At 42.9% G+C, this 21,912-nt stretch overlaps 1 protein-coding gene across 4 annotated transcripts in view; it reads right to left on the bottom strand.

Moving 5' to 3' along the window:
* Positions 1 to 6,366: 6,366 nt before the first annotated feature.
* Positions 6,367 to 21,912, bottom strand: part of PTPRM (protein tyrosine phosphatase receptor type M) — a 796,148-nt gene continuing 780,602 nt past the window's right edge. For all 4 annotated transcript variants that reach the window (XM_054694205.1, XM_054694203.1, XM_037508822.2 and 1 more), the window contains 2 exons: positions 16,760 to 16,895; positions 6,367 to 7,195 (listed from right to left, as the gene is read on the bottom strand). In XM_054694205.1, the coding sequence (XP_054550180.1) occupies positions 7,142 to 7,195; positions 16,760 to 16,895 (190 nt within the window). In that variant the 3' untranslated portion in view covers positions 6,367 to 7,141. The remainder of the gene's footprint in view (positions 7,196 to 16,759; positions 16,896 to 21,912) is intronic.

The following is a 21,912-nucleotide window of genomic DNA, read 5'->3' as shown; positions in this document are numbered from 1 at the left end:
ACCATCCAGGATGGATGATCGACTATGAAGTTAAGATGATAGCTACCATTATCTCTGTGGAGAAAGCTGGATCCAAAGCACTAAGGCTGCAAAGAGTAAAGACCCGGGGCCCTGCCCATGTGTAATCTTTTTCCTCCTCCTGTTCTCCATAGTCTGCCCATACCACTCCTTCCTTCTTCCCAGCAGCCCTGTCGGAAAATCCAGTTCATGGCATGTGTGGAGTAGTAGTCAGATATCTGAGGCATGGACATTGAGGGTGAAGCCTGAGGGTCCCAACATGCCACCTATCTGCCAACTCTGATCTCCACCTCACCAGCCTGCCCTAACAAAGATGGGCATGAGGGTCAATAGATTTCTTGGTATCAAAGTGGTTTATTTATTTTTTTCAACAATGTAAGAAATACAGGCATTTTTGCAGTGTAGAGAGCTTAAGTGTGGGAAGTGTTGGATTATTTGCCATGTGGAGTAGAAAGGAAAGATGAATACCAGGAGTTTGGAGCTGCAGTGATAAGCCCATTTGTGTGTGTGTGTATATATATATATTTTTTTTTTTTTTTCTGGCAGCTTGGATGCATTAAAGAAAGCAGATGGAGGGCTCCTTTATTTGTTTATATACAATGTGTGTTTCTTGTAGCAGCATATATTTGCTTTTTTATTCAATCCGACAATCTCTGACTTTTAATTGGAGCATTTAACCCATTTACATTTTAATGTGATTATTGATATAGTTGAGTCTAAATCTTCCATCTTGTTCTTTGTTTTCTATTTGTCCCATCTGTTCCTTGTTCCATTTTTTTCTCTTTTTCTGTCTTCTTGTGGATTGAGGTTTTTTTATGATTACATTTTTATCTCCTTTGTTGCCTTAGCAGTCATTACTCTTTGTTATGTTATTTTAGTGGTTGCTAAAGGGTTTATAGTAAACATCTTCAACTTGTTTACCTTCAGGTGGTATTCTATGACTTCATGTATACTAGAATATTATAGCAGTATACTTTCTTTTCTCTCCTCTGTGCCTGTATTATAAGCTACACTAGATTGTTATTATTTTATTTGTAAGCTATTTTAAAAAAATGTAAATAATATATGATAATTTATTAACATAAATATTAATGAAAAGTTTATTATTCAAGCCAGTGTTCATTTCTTTGTGTAGATGCAAGCTTCCAACTGAGAAATTTCCTTCATTTCTTCTATCATTGGTCTTCTGGTGATGAATTCTTTAAGTTTTGATCTCAAAAAATATCTTTATTTTGCTTTTGTTTTGGTAAATGTTCTTGCTGGGTATAGCATTCTAGTTTGACAGATTTTCTTTCATTTAGTACTTTAACTGTTGCTCTACTATCTTCTGGTTTGTGTTGTGTCCATAAAGAAATCTGCTGTAATTTTTATCTTCCTCTGATCATAGTTTTCTCTGGTTGCTTTTAAGATCTTCTCTTTGTTATTAGATAATTAATTTGATTATGATTTATTTTGGCATTATTATCTTCATGTTTTTGAAGCTTGTGATTTCATTGGCTTCTTGAATCTCTGTGTTAAAAATTTCCATCAACTTTGGAAAAATTTGGCCATTATTTCTTCAAATATTTTTCTGTCCCTTCTCATTTCCCCTCTTTGGGAAAACAGTGAACCAACAGTTCATTCATGCTCTGTTCAGTTTTGTCCATACTTTTCTCTCTGTGTTTTATTTTGAATAGTTTTTCTTGATGTCTTCAAGTTCACTAATTTTTTCTTCTGCAGTTTAACGTGCTGTTAACCCCATCTAGCATATTTTTTTTTACATGTTTTTGTATTTAAGAGTTATTTAACTCTTAAAATTCTATTGGGTCTTTTAAAATATCTACCATGTCTTTGTTATAAATGAGAAATCTTTTCTCTAAGTTCTTTATCATCGGGGGACAATTATGAAATAACTGCTTTAATGTGCTTGTCTACTAATTTTATCAGTCATGTTGCTTCTGGGATGATTTCAGTTGATTGATTTTTCTTCTCATCGTGTGTCACATATTTGGCATTGTGAGCTGCTAATTTTGGATTGGATTCCAGACATTGTTAATTTTACTTTCACAGCATGGGTGTTTGTATATTTCTATAAATATCCTTGAGTTTTGTTCTGTGCTACGTTTAAGTTACTTGGAAACAGCTTGATCCTTTCAGTTACCTCTTAGTTAGGCAGGACCACAGCTGTGTTAATCAAGAGATAATTTTGTCCAAAATACTGAGGCAAGTCCTTTCTGGGTATTCTATCCAGTGGGAATAGGAACTATTCTGGTCTTGTGTGAACTATGAGTGTTGGTCCCTGTAATCTTTTGGGTGGTTCATTGCCTTCAGGTAATTTCCTTACAGGCTTTTCTTGATCTGTACTTCTCTGAAGACTTGAGGAGGATAGATCTTCAGAATTACTACTCCATGTATTACTTCTCATCTCTGATAACTCTGCTCTGCAATCTTTTGACTTTTTAAAAACTCTCAGTTAAAGTAAAGGAACTCTCATTTCAAATAAGAGAGACCACTGTACTCTGCATGGATTCCCCTCCCTGCATCTATAATCTGGAAATTCTCTCTTGGTTGTGAGCAGCGGCAATCCTAAGGCTTACATAGTTTCCAGTTTCCTTCATTACTTGATGAGCAGTGTCTCAAAAACTAATTTAAAAAATATATACCCTCCCCCTTTTTATGTTGTTTTAGTTAGAAGAGTAAATATAGCTTTTGTTATTTTAGCTTGTCTGCATTTGGAAGTTCTTGATAGGTTTCTCTAAAACTGACTATCTGTAGCATGGTCGTGACGAAACTACACGGAGTCAAGAGCACTGAAGGCGTTGGCATGGAAATTAACTTTACAAGGAAAAAAAGTGGTGCTCCATCAGAATGAACTGCAGGTCTTCATAAATTTAAAGAACAAAGATGGCAGGTATAAGGCAAAGAGAAAGGTAGTGGTTAAAAAGTTTGGGGTCAGAATCTGGCATATTATTTATTTTTTATTTTTTATTTTTGTGGGACCCTCGCCGGCGGCCGGGGAACAAAAACCGGCGCTGCAGAGGCTGCGGGCAGCGTCGCAGCCCAGCGCTCAACCGCTGCGCCACCAGGGGAGGCCCTCTGGCATATTAATTGAAGATCTTTGAAATGAGGCAGTTCAAGGTGACAAGCTGCAGGGGGTGGCCATCAATAAGTTTAAGTGGAGTATGAAGGGCAACCAATGAAAGTATTTGTGATATGAAAAAGACAGTTTTAGAGGGGGCCCCGTCTTTGAGCATGGGGGAAAGAAAACTATGTTAATAAAGACTGTGGGGAAAGTTTATTTACAGCTAAATAATGGTTACTTAGGGCATGGTGAAAAATGACTGTAGGTAATGTCAGCTTGCAGAACAAAAATGCATAGCAAGATGGAAAGACCCTGACTGACAGGGCAGGTATCCCAGAAATAAGATTTACTATGTTCCAGGAATATGTTTTGTCATGTCCCTTTGTTATGTCATAGAGGTGTCAGCTGATGGTTGAAGTGGACTGGCAGGTGGTGCCTAATCTCTCAGTGGCCTGTACTGATTCTCACATCCTGGTATTTGTGCTCTTATGTGTCCCCTCCTGCACTAAATATGGATGACTTTTGTAACCGACAGGATATTATGGAAATGAATTTGAGTTCCAAATCTAGGTCAGAAATGGTGGCTCCTACCTTGCTTCATCTTGGGTCACTGGGGGGAAGCCAGCTATCATGCTGAAAGGAAGCACAAGTAGCTGGTAGAGGGGCACACCTGTGGAAGCCCTGAGGCCATCTTGCTACAAACCAGCACAACTTATTAGGCAGTGAGTGAGCCAACTTGGTGAGATCCAACAGTCCCAGTCAAGCTCTCAATGACTATAGCCTTGACCCAACATTTTGACAGTCACCTCAATAATGACCTGCAAACCAGAATCATCCAGTTAAGCCGCCTGAATTTCTGATCCATAGAAACTGCATGATAATATTTGTGTTTTTAGCTTAGATTTTGTTGTTCCACACTAAATAACTAATAAAAACTGATATTAGTGTGTGGAGCTGAGATGTCTTAACAAAACTTGAAAATACAAGCATGGGATCATGGGTTTGGATCCAGACAGCAGAAGCTGCAGGACTCTGAGGAGAGTGCTGGTGGGAAGGTCAAGCAATTGTGTACTCATGCAGCTCACACAATTGGTCCAGTCCCTGAGTGAGAAAACAATGTAACTGCTGCTTTACTTTTCATCTCCACATCTCACACAATGTTCACCTGGCAGGAAACACATAGAGGATGGAGTTCTGAGTTCAGGTAAACCACATTGACATATAGCAAAGCCACCAAAGCACCCAAATGAAATGCTGTTAAGAAGTTGTCCTTGGGGGCCTCCCTGGTGGCGCAGCGGGTTGATCGCAGCGCTGTGAAGCTGTCCTCAGCCTCTGCTGCGTGGTTTGATCCCCGGTTGGCCAGGGAGAAACCCAGATGGTGGGGCAGACCTTTCCTGCTTTACCCTCTGCTCCCTCAGCAGTGTCTTTGGTCCTTCTGCCTGTTCTACTCCCTGCTCTGTCTCTGGTGAATCTTCTCACCCTCCCACACCTCTGACCTATACCCCAGTTATTGCATAAGTTAAGAAAAAAAAAGAAGGCCTTAAACATGGAAGTCAGGGGATAGGATCATCTGGTTTTCACAGTAGTCACAGGCCTGGAAGTGTCTGGGAAGTTAAAGATGCCCAGTGGATGAGAATCCAGAGTACGGAGAAGACAGAGAGGGACACTTAGCAGAAAGCTCAGCCTCTTGTGTTTGCAAGGAGCAGACTCTGTGTGCTGCAAATAAAAGGAAATTTTTACCATGCTGCAAGGCCTCATGGGAAATCAGGAGCACAAAACATCCCTTTTACATTTATTTCTGCTAAAATGTGAAGCCAAGTGAAAGATAAAAATCCAAGAGATTCCAAGTCAAGGGGAGTCTATTGTCTTCTGTGTGAGATGGGCTTTTTTTTTTTTTTTTTTAAATGAAGAATGGTTTGACCAGGGAGAGGGTTGTATGCTTAGACTCACAAGTCTCAGTTCACTTCAGCACTATGCAAACATCGTTTCAATCTCACCCAGTCAAGAGCGGAGCCATGAAGCCCAGAGCCATGACTGTATAGAGAACAGAGGGCACCTCCCTTCTTGCTGTAGTCCATCTGGCACACAGATTTCCAGATATGTTTACCTCTATTCTTGTATCCCGGAGAAGCCATTTTGAAGATACATACGAATAACAGTTTTTAATTTTCTAGGGGCTTATCAGAGTGAAGTGGGTGGGCATGGTAAGAGGCCATTGTCTTGGAGGAGTCCAAGCCAGCTCTGATCACATAGGAAGCGTCACTCTTTTGGGAAGGCTGGGACATTTGTATCAATCAGAACAGTACGGATGGCATGTTCCGAGAATCGCAAAGCAGTGCAGGCCTAAGATGCAGATGTCAACTTCCATTCCCCTGATGGACAACTTCTGCTCTTATCCTTGGCCACCAACATCCCCAGAGCCAGCAGGAACACCATTCTTGAGCCTTTACCCTTCCCAGAGTGGGTGATGTGTCCTATCTCCCTATCTCAGCAGAGTGGTCTTACACTATGTGCTGCCTCCCCACACCTGTCCTGACCAGCTGGGGTAATTTAGAAAATTAATTTTTTAATTTTTTTCCCCAAGATCCCACATTCTTTCATGATAAAAACACTCAATCTCTGCTCATCTGAATCTCTCCAGCTGTAAGATGGCCTGGATTATACTTTCACTGGGAGGATCTGCTGCTACTTGGGAAGCTCCTTGCAGTTTCTGGCGCAGAATTGGTATTTGAAAAAGGCTCATCTTCTTCCCCTATTGGCAACCATCCAGCACAGCCTGAAAGTCCTAAGTGTATTGCATAGCTTCTTTCTCCTGCAGCCTACAGACAGCCCTACAGGAGCATGGGGCTGCCGGCCTGTGTTCTATTCCTTCTGGCAAGAGGCACAAGAGCTGTGAGTTTCATACTTAAATATACTCTGGTCCTATGACCTTTATATGTGTTCTCTCAGCAAATTTCAGGTTTGAATTAGGCCTGGAGAGGATAGATTTTATGCCTAGTTGGCTGAGGTGAAACAGAAAGGAGAGGTTTCTCCGGGTCAGGAAGTCACCATCCTGCCATCGGGCCTCTTGACTAGACTGCCCCCTAGGGAGATCCACTCCCTGACTCCCCTCAGCACCAGGAGAGGCACCCATGATGGGCCTTGAGTTCTCACTGACAATTCTTTCAAAAATCCCAACTCTACCTGATCCAGGCAAACAGATCCCAGGTGCCATCTCTCTGGCCTGGGGTGACTGGAGCTGCCTTCATCAGCTGGGCCCTGGGACACTAGGAATACACACAGCTGGTCACGGGTCTTTATTTATTGAGTTGAGAATTCACACAAGGTAACATCATACAGTACATAATTTCCAGGGTTTAATAAAAATGATTGTCACTCACTGTGCTTCACAAAAATTTCTTTTAATGAATAAATAATTTGATGAAATCAAAAATATTTACAATATAAACAAATGGAAAAGCTTTGGATCTGTGAATTGAATCATTAGGCTTTGCATTTTTGAACTGAATTCCTCCCAAGCTTTTCCCTTGAAACAATACAAATCTGATAGAAACAAGAACTCATACAACATATCTTTGTTCATTATATGTTTATCTGTTAGTCTTGGAAAGCTACATAAACTTATATTATGCAACATGTTAAAGTACAAATATTAACTAAAATAATATATTATCATAATGCCAGGTAGCATTCTCCACAGAACAAAAATGTACACTCAGCTTTAACAATAACAAAGGTTCACGGGCCACAAAATAATACCCCAAAGGTACAAATTCCTTCATAAGAATATAATTGTGCTCTTCAGTTGACCAGATGTCTATGCTGCTCTAACAAGCCAGTGCCGGGAGTGCAGTATTGAGACTGTCTGCTGTGTGTTTCTGTCGGGCTGCAGCATCACTGGGAATTGGGCAGTGCAAGCAGTTTTATAAACACTTTTTGGGCTCTTAAAAAGAGCCAATTATGCAAAGCAAAATAAGCATATTGATAAGTCTTCATCTCATCTACACAAATACCGCGGAACATCTTGGCTTTGTGAGATGAAAGGGTTTGTTTGCCGAGCTGTCAGCCAGAGTTCAAGTACTCCAGGGCCACCTCATAGCAGAACTTGTACTGATCCTGGAAAACAGAAGGCACAAAATCTCAGCTCCATGCTAGCAAAATGTTGTTTCTATTAAAGCAATTATGCTGGATGAAAGTTTTAACTGGAAGGAATCAAATTTATAAAGATTTGAATCAGAAATGAATCAGAATATCATGGTTCACAAGCACAAACACATTGATGGTAGATGCTCCTCACAAGACCTGGTAAAAGATAATTTTGTAAAATTGGAATAACACTATCTGTAACATTATAAGCTCTTGGTATATCAACATGTGTACATATTACATTAAGTTCACCACTAAAAGTCCAATTTTATTCTTCACCGTACAACTGACCCCTTTTACCTAGTTGAACTCCCCTGCCCATTCCTCCTTCCCTCTGGTAATCATTCATTGGTCATATAGTCTAAAACTTTATGTATGTTTTATTTAGGTCATTTACATTTTTTCTCTATATACTACATATGCATGAACTCATGGAGCTTTTGTCTTTCTCCTGATTATTTCACTGAGCATAACACTCATAAGGTGTTTTAATATTTATGCGCATTAGAATTTCTGGAAAATTCTAGACAACTGGACCACATGGATATGTGTGTCCACACATAGATGTTTACCTGAATATCAATACCCTGAGCAGAAAGCCTGGGAAAATCAAGAGGAAGGAGGAAAGATAACAGGGCTGGAGGAAATGCCTCCATGGCTTAAAGAAGATCCAGCTATATCATTGATTGTCAGTGAGCAAGACTTCCTCCATTTTATGAGAATTTATAATTACCTTGTAAGTACCAAGCACCTTGACTGTTCCCAACAGAGCAGGGCCTGTTCCAATAAGGAGGATGAAAATGTAACCCAGTGACAAACGCAAGAGGGCAGAGCTGAGTGGGGCCCACAGATGGTCCCCAGTGTGGGTACACTGGAGGTGAGAGAATAACTTCTTAGGGAAGATCTGGAAAGATGTAGCAGGTAGGCGAGAACAAACACATGGAATGAGCACACCCCCACTCCATGTGTTTGTTCTGTGCCCAGGACAGAACTGATTTACTCCTGCTATCTTGGCATAAGTAACATCCCTCAATCTCAAAAGTGTTCCAGTTTGAATGACTGGGGTTAAAACAGCATTCTGGGCCTCCCTGGTGGTGCAAGGGGTTAAGTCTCAGCCCTATGAAGCTATCAACAGCCAGTGCAGCATGAGTTCCATCCCCAGTCAGGGAGTTAACCCACATGGCACAACAGACCTCTCCTGTCTCTTCTACTGCTCCCCTCAGTAGTGTATTTCAGTCAATTTGCCTGTTCTGCTCTTCAATCCCTGGTGAATCCTCTTACCCTCCTCCCCTGCACCTCTGGCCTATACCCCAGCTTTGTATGCATAAATAAATAAAGTAAATCTTACAAAAAATAAAACAGGCATTCCATGTAAAGGCGACATGAGAAGGAGAGGCTCAGAGGGAAAACATCTGATATCCTTTGGGAACCACAGACCAGTTCTTAACCTGCCAGAAGGTTTCTTGAGGACAACTTTCTCAGATCATGGGCCTTGGCCTAAGGTAGCCCCGTGTGAGGTGCTGACCTGACCAGGGAAGGAAGGTGTGGTCTAAGGTAGAAGAAAAGAACATTCAGCTTCTATATTTATGTGGTGGAAGCTTATCTGGGTGTGGCTTCTAAACCAAACAAAGGGATAAGGGGATTGAGGATGCTTCCATCTGCCACCTTCCAGCAGCCTGATGTCTGGGACAGAGGCGCTCAGCAACGATAAGTCACTCTTCCCACCTCAGGAAATGAAAAGTTTTCACAAGGTGAGAGTCACCATCCCTGTGGTCACAATCAAGGAAATGAACATTTATTTAGGGGTTTGCCAAATTAAGATTTATTAAAATACGTATCTGCTTTTTTGATATGTGCTTCCTAATTATTGAGATTTCTTTCTTCTGCCTACATTTTGTTCTCTGCCTCATCAATCCAACCTATTTATTTGAAGACAAAGGACACAGTCTATTCCTCTGCGTGTAATGCGCTGTCTAGCACAGAACATGACGCAGTTGGGGAAGTAAACATGCAGGTAACAACAAAGCATGGTTTAGCAGCATTTGATTCAACCCAATAGACATTTAAGGCTAGAGACCGGAGATTTCAAGACAGCCTCCATCTTCCAGGACCTTAAGTTCTAGAGGTGAAAAACAAAAGGAAACACATCCTTTCAAGGTGCCACAAGATTAAAAATCAATGGCAGTGACACCTATCAGAATGGCTAAGACAAAAAAAGACAAGCAACATTGTTGAGGATGAGAAGCTGGAACCTCATACACAACTGTTGAGAATGCAAGATGGTGCAGTCACTGTGGGAAGGAGGTCCTGCCCCAGTAACTCCACTCCTAGGTACAGACCCAAGAGGACTGACAATGTCTACACAAACACTCTGATTCACATTCTGGTTTTTATTATTTCAGGATCTGATACTTTAATTTTGAGAAATTAAAAAAAATTGAGATTAAAAATTCTGATGTTTGGGCCTCCTTGGTTATTGAGGGGTTAGGGACACAGTGCCATCAAGCTATTGCCAGCCACTGGAGCACTTCGATCGATCCCCAGCCTGCCAGGGAACAGTCCACATGGTGCAGGGCCCCTCTCCTGTCTCACCTGCTCCTCCCATCAGCAGTGTATTTCAGTAGATCCACCTGTTCTGCTCCCTACTCTGTCTCTGGTGAATCCTCTCACCCCTCAAACCTCTGGCCTACCCTAGCTCTTGTATGCATAAATAAAACAAATCTTAAAAAAAAAAAAATATATATATATATAAAAATTCTGATGTTGTCAATTATAGAGCTGGCAAGTTGGTTCTGAAGTGCTGCACTCATTTTTTTCTGGTTTTGTGACTCACAGAGGCAATTTTTTAGGAGAACCAGTCCCTTATTCCATTAAGCATTGTACAAACCTCACTGCAATTAATTTGTGTCTACCATGAACTAGTGCTTAACATATGAAGGTACATCTAGTGGGGAAATGTGGCTGCCGGCCTCAGGCCACACCGCAGGGGAGGACACGAGAAGTGCTTGCAGGTTTCGCTGCCGAGGGCTGCCGAGCTGGAAGTCCCTGAGCTGCAGGCACGGCTGTAATTTTCAAAATGAATTCTTTTGCGCCTGTCTTATCCCTCCTAAGCAAGCTGCCAATCTCCATAAATTCTGTGATGACTGGTTTCTGAAGACCATAAATTGTCACGTCCCCTACCCCAAACACCTCAGGAAATGCCTGAAATCTTCCTACACAGGAAACTGATTACACTTGATCACCAGGTACAGGACTATCTTCTGTAGTTTCCTCTCTCATTCACCTGCTTTTGAACAGTGTAATTAAGCCACATGAGCTATCCCTGTGCTTCAGGGAAAAAAGAACTAAGGCATAAGGTTTGGTCCTGGGCTTTCCCCAGTGCGGGAGCATTAGCAGACATCAGGCCTGAAGAAAGGAAGTATGCCTTGTGCAGAGCCCCAAACAGGGTGACTAGAATGAACTCCATTCATTCCAGATCCTACCCCTTGTTCCCATAAAGGGAAAGAAAGTGAACTCTGAAGGGCACCAACAAATGAGGAGGTGCCTCATCCCTGGTGCTCTGAGGGCATCGCCAGGCCAGCAGGAGGCTCAGGAGCCTCCCCCAAGTGCTCCAGCTGTGCCTTTGTCATCTATGCTGCCAGTGTCTGAGGAACTGGGGCCTCTATAGTCAGCCTGCGTTCTTCAAACACCCCACGTCGCCTCCTAAGAATATTCAAAGGGAACAGTCTGCACGGCTCACCTGAGGCAAAGCTTCCCTGCCTAGCACACCTGCTTTTTGAAACTGAGACAGGTTTCACAGTTTCAACTCAACCCTATGCTGACAGATCCTTCCATCTGGAAAAATCCCTCTGACCGAGGTCCCTGTCAGGAGGGTGAGGTTGTCCCCAGGAGACAATGATTGTGGGTGGGATGGTCAGTTCAATGTTCCCAGTCGAGTCACGCCGGGTGACCAGTCACCGTGGTGAGGCGGCCTCTTGAGAAGAGAGCTGCATGTCTCTGAATAGAATGAACAGGCCATGACTTTCATCTACATCTTTAAAGACTTAGGAGGAAAGCCTCAAAGCCTCAGGCTTGATTCCCAATTCAGACCCTGAGCGTGTGGCCACAGACAGCTCCAGTTTCCCAGAGCAGCCTCCGGCAGCTCAAGACAGACGTGGGGCTGGCTGCAGAGAAGAAACGTTTAGCAACTCAGCAAACATGTGCTGGCACCCTCACTCTGCGGGTGTGGGGGCCCCTGCTTCAAGGATCCCTGAATTGGGGTTGGGGCAGGGAGGGCGGGGTATGAAGAGATTCTTTCTTGAGAGCCCAGGACCCAGGGAGAGTGGATCGCAGTGGCTGCCTCTCAGGGTAATGAGCCTCCAGAGGCCAAGTGGCAGGGTCAGGCCCAACGCAGGTGAAATGGCCACCTAGCATCCCCAGGAAGGGGCCACAGAGTGGGTAAGGGGTTATCTTAGGGATCTGAGTGCAACAGTCCGATGCCTCACCTGAGTCTCAACATACACACACCCCTACACTCATAGTACACCCATACTGCCACACAAACTCACGTCCACACACATCCACCCCCACAACAATATACACCCACCCAGACTCCCATGGATATACCCCCACATACCTCCACACCCAGACACACAACACCCTATACCTCCACACCCACCCACTCATACACTCACCCACACTCAGACACACAAACAGCCACACATGATAGACCCACACTTGTACAGACATATCCATACGCTCACATCTATGGACACACATATCCATCCACACACCACATCCACACACCCACCTCCACAATACATGCACACAATTACATGCACCCACACCTACACACCAGAGTTATATGTGTTAACATTGTAAGATCCTGACAGATTGAGAGGTGGGCCAAGTGAGATAGACTGTCTTAAGTTATCAATTAAAAAAAGCAATCACCTGTTGACAAGACACTGATAAATAGTCATGGGGAAGGCAAGGACAGATTAAAACGTGCAAGGCTATGAGGCCCCACCTAAATTAAAAGTAACAGGCAGTCTTGATAATGTACCTCTGAAAAGTGGTATAAATTAATATTAGATGATTAGAGACTCCATGTGTATGGCCATGAAGCCTTCTCTAGGTTTGATGAGAACCGCCAGCGGCATCTGCCTTGAGAGGTGTCCTCCCCTATGCAAACTGATTCTCTGTAAACTAATGGTTTCCAGGTCTTGTCAAGAAGTTCGTATCTCTCCCTGCTTTTACTGCTGATTGAATTGTATGCTTATATTCCACTCTGGTGGAAGTTAGCGCCTTTGAAATCCAACCTGATATAACACCACTTCCATCCCATATATACACCCCATGTATATACACTCACCTACATACACACCACACTAGCACCTACTCCCACACCTATGGCCCAACACATACACTCGCAAATAACACTACTGCACACTGTCATTCCAATAGCCTGCAAGTTTCACACAGTCAACAGGCAGTGCTCTGGAGGGGGGTTTATACACATAATCTGTATGCAACAGTAGACTGTGGTGTCCTCAGAGGGAGGACACCACGTGTTGGCTCCTTACCACGTGTCACTTTGCAGGGTATATACCATAGGGCAGACTTGGTGGGCTAAGTCCGGTGGCCAGTTCTAAATTGTAGGAGGGGCAAGAATGTTAGAGGGCTGGATCCGAGTAGGAAGAGTAGAGGGGGCGGCAGGGTGAGCTTGGACATGCCCAGCAGCTGGTGTTGCAGGGAAGGGGAGGCCTGCAGTCCTGCTGAGCCGTGTTTCCTCCCCTGCAGCTTACTCAGCTCACCCTTGCGGGCTACATTTGCTAAAATTGGTCTAGGCATTGGTATTTATGTAATTGTTCCGGGAGATTTTAATATGCATCCTGGACTGAAAGCCATTCTTAGACTAGATACTAAGTTTCTAAGATTCTGACAGAATCACCTGGGACACTCTTAACAGTCTGCTGCTGAAGCCAAGCCTCAGCTCAATTGGGTCAGGCTCTGGAGCAGGCCCAGGGAGCAGAATTTTTTAAAGCTCCTGTGGAAAAAGGTCAATTTCATAGAAACAGAGAATAGAAAGATGTTGTCAGAAGTTAGGAGAGTGGGAGGAAAGGGTGATGGTGGTCAAAAGGGCTAAATATTCAGCTATCAGGAACAAATTCTGAGGATGTCATGCCCAGCTTGCTGATATAGCTAAAACAGCCTGGGATACAGGGAAGTTGCTGAGAGCAGATCTGCAGCAGCCTCCCCAACTCCACTCCACTCACCACCTCTCCCTCCTCTCCGCCCCCCACCCCCCATGAATTAACTGCGGGAGCTCTGTGAGCTGAAGGGTGTGCTCATTATCTCCATCTTGGTGACCACGCTACAATGACACGCTACAATGACTTGTGCACCAAATCATCATGTTGGCCAGACTTTCCACCACCTCCCAGGGGATGTTTTTTCACACAAGATCTGTCCTTTAAAGGCTGTTTCTATGTTAAAACAGAGCCCTGGAAACTTCAAAAGCCAAGTGAGGATGACAAAGGTGAGAGGGGAACTGTTTGTTGAAGCAGCCCATTTTCCCACAAATGTAGCAGCTTCAAAGGACCTCAGGGGTAGGGGGACTCTCTGAATTTAACCAGGCAAATGGCCCTGAGGCCAGTTCTTTGATGGGGACTTAAGGCTGGTTGAGAGATAGATAACTTAGAAGCTGGGCTGAATAAAGGGTGAGGAAAACATCCAGCTGCCCCCACTGAATAAAAATTTCTAGCTTTGTAAATTATTTCGCTTCCCGGCAATCAAGGGGCTTTTTCTCTAGGTTCTCTCCAGACTTAAAAATCTGAAGAAATAAATCTTTTAGGGCCTCTGGTTCTCCTTCAAGAGTGCCATACTTCAAAATGGATGGATGAATTTCCACTTTCAGAAGAAATTTAGAAAAAGCAGAGCCCAAAGGGAGGTGGGATGGACAGAGTGACTCTCTCTGCAAGTTCATGTCACCTGGGTGCAGATGGTGCAGGGGTGTGCATCGAAGGGGTCACTGAGAGAGCAGATCCACCGCGGCACAGGCCAGGGTTTCCCTCCCCAACCCACCTGCTTTCCTGAGGCCTGCAGACGGGTGTCCCAGCACTTCCTGGTATGTACCTCAGCAAGCCGTGAAAAGGCAGTTAGGAAGACTCAGTCCTCTATTCTTTTCAGCTGCTGTTACATTTTGTGCTTAGGAGAAACTCAAGTCTCAGATGGCCTCTTATGCCCAATAAAACTGTACTGGATTTTATTACCCTGACCTGAATTAATCCTCTCAGCCAACATACACATGTATGAGTAGCAAACTAATAAATTTTACTTATGGGCAAAACCAACTATCAACCCACCCACCCAAGAGCACTTAATCACCTCAGGAAGCTTCAAACCCATTGAAAAGAGCACAGTGACATTTTTCTTTTGGTCATCAGACACTATCTATTGTCTTGCCAACCGTCTCAGTGACAAATTTATGAGACATTTTCCCCAGAAAACTGCAAAACTTTCCTGCATTTCTTAGTCTCTGACCTCTCCTAACATTAACACTGACTCTCAGAGGTTTGGGCATCCAACAGTTCTGTTTTTTACCATCAGAAATTAACACAGAAATGACATAATTATTTAACTAGTGGGCTGGTATCAGAGCTCCCTCTGGTCCAACCATCTAGTTCCTCATTTCATGAAGAGTCATTCCTGTCCCCTAGTTTGCAGCATGAACTAGAAAAAAGTCCCGTTGTTTCTTCCCATCAAAATGTGTGTCGCCAGCCTCTGCCAGCTTTGACAAGTATTAAGCTATCCCTGAACCAGGGAGGTTAAATACCAAATGAAGTCATAATTGGGATATTTTAATAATTGGGATATTTGCTTCCATCTTCTGCCAACCTTCTTATCAAACTCAGGCCACCTCTGACTGTCTGACTACCCCTTTCTCAAATGCTCCCATCAGGAGATTGGGAATTCCCTGGTGGTCCAGCTCTGTAAAACTCATGATGATTCCAGGGAGTGAGACCTCTCAGCCTCCGGAGAGGCTGATTCTGGTGAAGGCTGCCCTTCCACCTGCAATCTGACTCTGAAGGGCACTTGTTGCACAGCCTGGCTCAGATTAAGCATGGAGTAAATGTAAATGGTGGCCTATCCCTCTGCTGCTTCTTCCCCATCCTCTTCCTCTTCTGAAGCTCCTACATTGCTGGCTTCGAAGGGCTCCTGGTTGCACAATGCACTATAAACAGCCTCCTCTGAAATTTGTAAAACTTGTCATATGGGGTTGCCTCAATGCATCCACATTAACCACAGTTCATGCAACTCAGGTTCAAGAGAGCTCAGTGACTTGCTCACGGAGGCTTAAACTGCCAAGTTAATTCTTCTGAAGTCACTTTTTTGTAGCACAGAGCTCTGAGCCTACAATTTGGGGATTTAGGAGCTTTCTCTGGGGAAGGGTAGAGAGGGCTGCAATTTAGGGGACAAAGTCCTTTTATCAGAAGTCAATGTGATAACTGGGGGTGTTTTTGAGAGTCTGTGTCTTGCAAAACAGGTGCTCCTCTACCAAATTCCTCAGCAAGCTCCATGCTTCATATAAACAGAAACATGAGACACATATTCGGGAAAAGCAGGATGGAGCTAAGTAGGACTCGGATATGTACGAGGAGTAGGTCAGCACCGCCACTGGTAGCACCCGACCCAGGCACTGTGGGAATGACTGGGGACCATGGCTACTCCCTCAACCTTAGCTGTCATTTCGTCTCTCTCTTTAGTCCCTTTATTATATCTTAAATTTTAACCCCGCTGTTGTAGGGAGTGAAACAGGGACAGAAGGCTTTCCAAACTTGTCGGCATCAGCCATTTCTTCATTCCTCATCCCGCCCCAGGCCATTTTCTCTACCTTGGGATTAGTCCCACTGCTTCCTTCAGATCCTTCCTCCCCTAACAGAGAAGTACAAAAACCTCATCTAAAAGCTTCCTCCTTGAAGCTATTCTACTATTCTTGAGTCACAGTGGTTGGCATTTCAACAGCTCCACACAAAAAAGAGATTTCATGAAATGCTCTAAGAAAATAATTGCACAAAGTCCTTTGTTTCTCAACTCCTTTAATCCTTTTCTCAGAGATGGCCACCATAATTAAATGCAATATTCTGGATGTCAAACTAAAAATTCACAGCTTTGATAAATATTAGGTGATTAAGCTATTTATAAAATATATAATTTGAAAATCTGGCATTTCATGTGCTATGATTATTTCTTCTCTGGGAAGACTAAGTGCTTAGCCACGTGGAAGGCACTGCCAGGAATGGAAATTAATAAGGATGTTCACTTGCGAGTTTCAACTATTTCCATATTTCAAATGAGACAAAGTTTTCTTGTGACAAGGCAAAGTAAGAGAGGAAGAGGGAGAAAAACCTTCATAAGCAAAATGATTAGATTATGCTTTTGAAAATGAGTCTTTTCCTCTGTGAATCAGTGTTATTGTGAGTCTGGGAAGTGATGGGATCTTACAACACCCAGGAAAATGGCCGACTTAGCAGGGTAGAGGGAGGCGCCTACCAGGAGGTCCACCATGTTGGGCTTGTTGTTCCTCAGTGTCTTCACAGCGTGGAAGACGTCCACTGTCCTTTGGTGCCGGAGCATCTCACAGACGATGCTGATGGCACAGAATGTCCCGCTTCGGCCACCCCCATTCCTGTCAGAAGAGAAATCAGATGGTTGGATTATATTTCCCCTTACATGTTCACTACTCACACATCTGAGGTGAACCTGTGGAGGTCACAGAGGCTGGGACAATCCACCTAGGGTCGTTTCTAATTAAAGCAAATGGAGTAAATGGACCTCAGTGCTGGGTTCAAGGATCAACTGACTGGAGGCTTCAAGACACTGGTCCAGCCTCCTTCTGCAGCTTCAACTCAGTCTTAGATTTTGTTATCCGACACAGCCCTCCTCGCCTTTTAAAGAAAGGGCCCATCTTGGAAACTGTTCAATGGACAAGCACTCCTTCTGGAATCTGCCAGGAAAACTGGTGACAACTGTGGATTATGGACCAAGATGTACTTGGTGTAGAAAATTCATTATTAAGAATTTCAGTATTCAGCTCTAGAACATACATAGTCTTTTTAAGTAAAACTTTTTATTTTGAATTAATCTTAGGTGGATAGAAGTGTTGCAAAAATAGTATGGGAAGAAGTTCCCTACCATATTACCTTCCCCTGATGTGAACATTTTACACAATAGAGTACGTGATTACAACCAGAAAATTAATATTGGTGCACTGCTAGTCATGAAACCACAGACCATAGTGAAATGTCACGAATTGTTCATGAATGTCCTTTTTCAAGACCCAGTCCAGGATCCCACCTTGCATCTATTTTGCTTAGTGTCCTCCAATCTGAATGGGACCTTGGTCTTTCTTGACCGCAGCAATTTTGAAGAGTACTGGTTAGCAATTTTGTGGAATACAAAATAACAAATGTAGATGTAGAAAGTAGCCATGGCTCCCACCCAAAGTTTCAGAAGTCATTACAAATTACAAAATGTGCAATGTCCTTTCATTTTGGATTTGTCTGATGCTTTCTCATGATTGGAAATGAGGTTATATATTTTGGCCAGACAACCACAGAGGAGCTGTTGTGTTCCCAGAGGGGTTCATGGTGTTGAACTGTAATTGCTGGTGATGACTTTGATCACTGGTTAAGAAAAGTGGGTGTCTGGCCAACATTCTCCCTGTAGTTTTTATCTTTCATGCTGTAGTTAATGGATATCTTGGGGAAAAACCTGGGGTTTATGCAAATATAATTGCTTCTCCTCAAAATTCCACCCACTGATTTTCCTATCCATTGGTGGATCCCGTCCTGTCTAACAGTGATCACTGCGGTGTTTGTCCAATTGGTTTTACTACTTCCCTCTCTATAAGAGATACCTGTCTCTTCTCTCCAATTTAGAAAAAATAGCTTTTATTCATTTATATCAGTTTGAACTTACACATATTAATTTTATTCTCTGAAATAAAGCACAATAGCATCAATATTTATTTTGCTGTTGAAATTATGCTGGCTTTGGCCAGGAATTCCATCAGGATGATTCACTGCTTTCTGACAAGCCCCTGATGTTTTGAGCACTTCTCTGCTTTCCGGAACCACAAGATGTTCTACAAGCATTCTGTGTCTTTGCTGCAACAGCTTTGGAACCAACCATTTCTCTAAGGAGTTAAGGCACCTTTTTAAGAAAAGTTGTTAAACAGAACAACATTATCACACTTAAACATTGGTGTTTTAACATACCCAAATTTCTAGTCACTATTCAAATTTCTCAGATTATCCCATCCATTTTTTACAATTGCTTTTTTCATATCCATATCTAAGCAAAGCCCACACATTATATTGGTTGACATGGCTTACACATTTATTTTAATCTTTACACTAGTCTTTGTTCTCTTTTTTCTTGGCAATTTATTTGTTGAAGAATTGGACTCATTTTTCCTGGGGTAGTTCTCATTCATTTCATCTCTGTGTTATCACTTAACATGCTCTTTAACCCTCTATTGCCTGGAAATTGGTAACTAGCTCCAGGGCTTGGTAAGAATTAGAATTATTCTTTTTAGATAGAATAACTTACAAGTGGACTTGCATTAGGAGCAGGCACAAGATACCAGGTTGTTTCTTGCTTTGTGACTTGAAGATTGATAATTATGTTTGGAGGTAAGCTTGATCACTCCATTGTTAAGTTCCAAATCAGTTTTTTTAAATAAAGTATAACATACCTACAGTTAAGTCCACACATGGTAAGTATATATATATCCCAGTTTTTTTACAAGCATATCCTCCCTATGCAAGATATAGACCATGATCAGACCCTAGACCCTCCTCATACTTCCTTGTCAAAACCATCAATACCCCAAAGATAATCTGCATTTTACTTCAAGCATCATACATATCCACAGTCTGGTTTTAAATTCTGTAAAGCTGGAATCATATAGCATATACCCTTTTTGAGTTTGGCTTATTTCACTCAATATCATCAATCTGAGGACTCTCCATGTGGTTATATCAGCAGCTTATTCTTTTATATTCTTGAGAAGAATTCTATTAAATGGACATACTACTGTATATTTATCAACAGCTGCTAAATGTTTGGGCTGTTTCCAGTTTTTGATATGAATAAACCCACCATAAACCTGCTTGTGGTGTATACATGAGTCATTTCTGTGGTCATTTACCTAAGAGTTATAGAGTTCCATCAGAGGATGCTTCTATTTAGTGGATGCTATGAACAAGTTCCGGGATGATTGTACCATATTTACTTCTTATCCTCAGCACATAGAAGTTTCAGTTGCTCCAGAGCTTCACTGAGGCTTGGTACAATCATTTGTCTGTCTTTTAGATGTTAACCACTCTGGTGAGTAGGCAGTGGCAGCCTATCCTGGTTTTAATGTGAATATTCCAGAGAAGTAATGATGCCAGTACCTTTCCTATGTGTATTGGTTATGTGGATATAAGCTTACATGCCCAGTGCTTTCCTTTATAACTAGTGTTCCGTGTCTCTAGCTACATCATGGTCACAGAGATTTTCTCCTAGAAGCTCCTCTGCTTTTCTTTTCACATTTTGGACATGATTTCTTTATGTAGTGTGAGCAGAGACCACACACAAGGGCAGTCTTTCCTGTGCCTTTCAGTAGGTTTGTTGCTGTGGATCTGTGTAGATAAGTGAAACTGAGGTGTGGCTCTGTTCCATATTCTCTTTTGCTTCATGAGCCTGTATTCTTGCACTGACACCACACTGCTTCCCCACTCTGCTCCCTCACCCATCAGTGACCACACTTGTCTACATCCATTATTTTCATCAAAGCTAGCCAAATGTTGATATCTTAATTCCATCCATTTCTTCTTCTTTTGTTAGCTGGAAGATATGTATAAAGAAAAAAAAAAAAAGTCCTATTTGCTTTAATTGAGTCCATGTGATCAGGGTGCAATCAAAGCACCTGGAGAGGGCCTCCCCGGTGGCGCAGCGATTGAGCGCTGGGTTGCGAAGCTGCCTGCAGCCTCTGCAGCGCCGGTTCGATCCCCGGCTGCTCCCCGGCCACCTGAGGAGGGTCCCACATGGCGCGCAGACCTCTCCTGCCGCCCGCTGCTCCCCTCAGCAGTGTTCTTCGGTCCTTCTGCCTGCTCTGCTCCCCGCTCTGACTCCGGTGAATTCTCTCACCCTCCCGCGCTTCTGACTGTACCCAGTGCTTGTATAAATAAATAAATAAATCTTTAAAAAAAAAAAACAAAAAAAAAAAAAAAACAAAGCACCTGGAGAGGACTCAGGCAGGAATGTTCCCCACACAGCCATTAGGTGGCGCTATGCCATGCCGAATACGATGCCCTTATTATAGAAAAGCAGGGAAGAGTCCTTCATATTTTATTTTATTTTTTGAGCCTATATTCATAGATACCAGTTTAAACTAATGTTCTAATAACTACAAAAGTCACAGGTTTAGACTTATAAATCGAAATAACAATAAACATCCTACCAGGCATGAATCTCAGGGCCCCTCTGATGCCAAGAGGTCAAGAGGCAGTCCCAAGGGGAAGCAAGAGACGTGAGTGGGGATGAAAGGGTCCCAAAGAGAAATCCAGGTTCTTCCACCAGCAGAAGGGGAAGAAGTGCTGAGTGGGCAGGAGGTAGAACAACCAATGTCCACTACTGTCACTACAGTTAAAAGACAGCACAGTGTTTTAGATAATCAAGTGGAGTGGGGCTGTAACTATTTAGTTCTGGGGCCATGACTGGGTCTTGGAGGGCTTGATAGTTGTCTACAAAGTGCAGTAATTATCTTCCCCTTAGGCCTGTCCTGGTGCCTCAACGTCCCCACTGTTATGTTACTCAAAACTTTGGGTTACGGTACTGGTCACTGAAAGAAGTAACATGCATTATGCTCTCAGCTCCAGATGCTGGAGATCTCCAGATGCAGCAATGGGTACCTGCATACTATTTTTAATATCTCAAAAATAACCTAAAAGATATAAAACAAACACTAAGGTTTCAGTTTTCCTTGTCAGAACTGAATCACCTTACGCTGGTGACTCTGTGATCTTTCTCTGAGCAGAGGTTACATCTGGATTTAGAGACGTAATAATGGGAAGTGAACTTTGAATCAATTCTTGTTGGCATTTTCCTGGGAAAGATGTTTTTAATAAACTGGGTCCATAAGATGGAAGAGGAGGGTAGTGAGGGGGGAAGGGTTAACAAGAGCGTTTCAGAGGATGAAGGATAAGCGTGAACAGATTCCTTAGACTCCTTCCAAGGAAATATCAGCTTCCCTCTGGATGACACCCTGCAGGACTTACTTTGGGGAGAGTTAGGGTAGAGTTCTGGGCTGCCAGGGAGGCCTCCCAGGGTCCTGGGTGGGGGTTGTATTTCATGAGAACGGGCATTAAGTAGAGGGTAGCCAGGACCTTAACTGAGTTTCCATTTTAATTGGACTCGGTCTGCCCTGAGAAAAATTTTATTTTCCCTTCAATTTGGGAGAGACTTCACTGTGTGCTTCTAGTGACAGACACTCCATTGACAAAAGACATAAGCTTATATGTTATGTTTTCACAAATGCTTTAAATGTCTTCCCTAACTGCCACGACTTTCTAATTGCCTGTTCCATTAAGCCAATTCCAGCTGGCTGATTAGCTACATATCATCGCCAATGAGAAAACGCAGGTGAAAGTGCTTTG

This window comes from Talpa occidentalis, unplaced genomic scaffold (genome assembly GCF_014898055.3).
Source record: "Talpa occidentalis isolate TD23 unplaced genomic scaffold, MPIMG_talOcc4v2.1 talOcc4.13, whole genome shotgun sequence".
NCBI classification, from domain to species: Eukaryota; Metazoa; Chordata; class Mammalia; order Eulipotyphla; family Talpidae; genus Talpa; species Talpa occidentalis.
The sequence above is the reverse complement of the archived record's forward strand: the minus strand, read 5'-3'. Positions and strand labels throughout refer to the sequence as shown.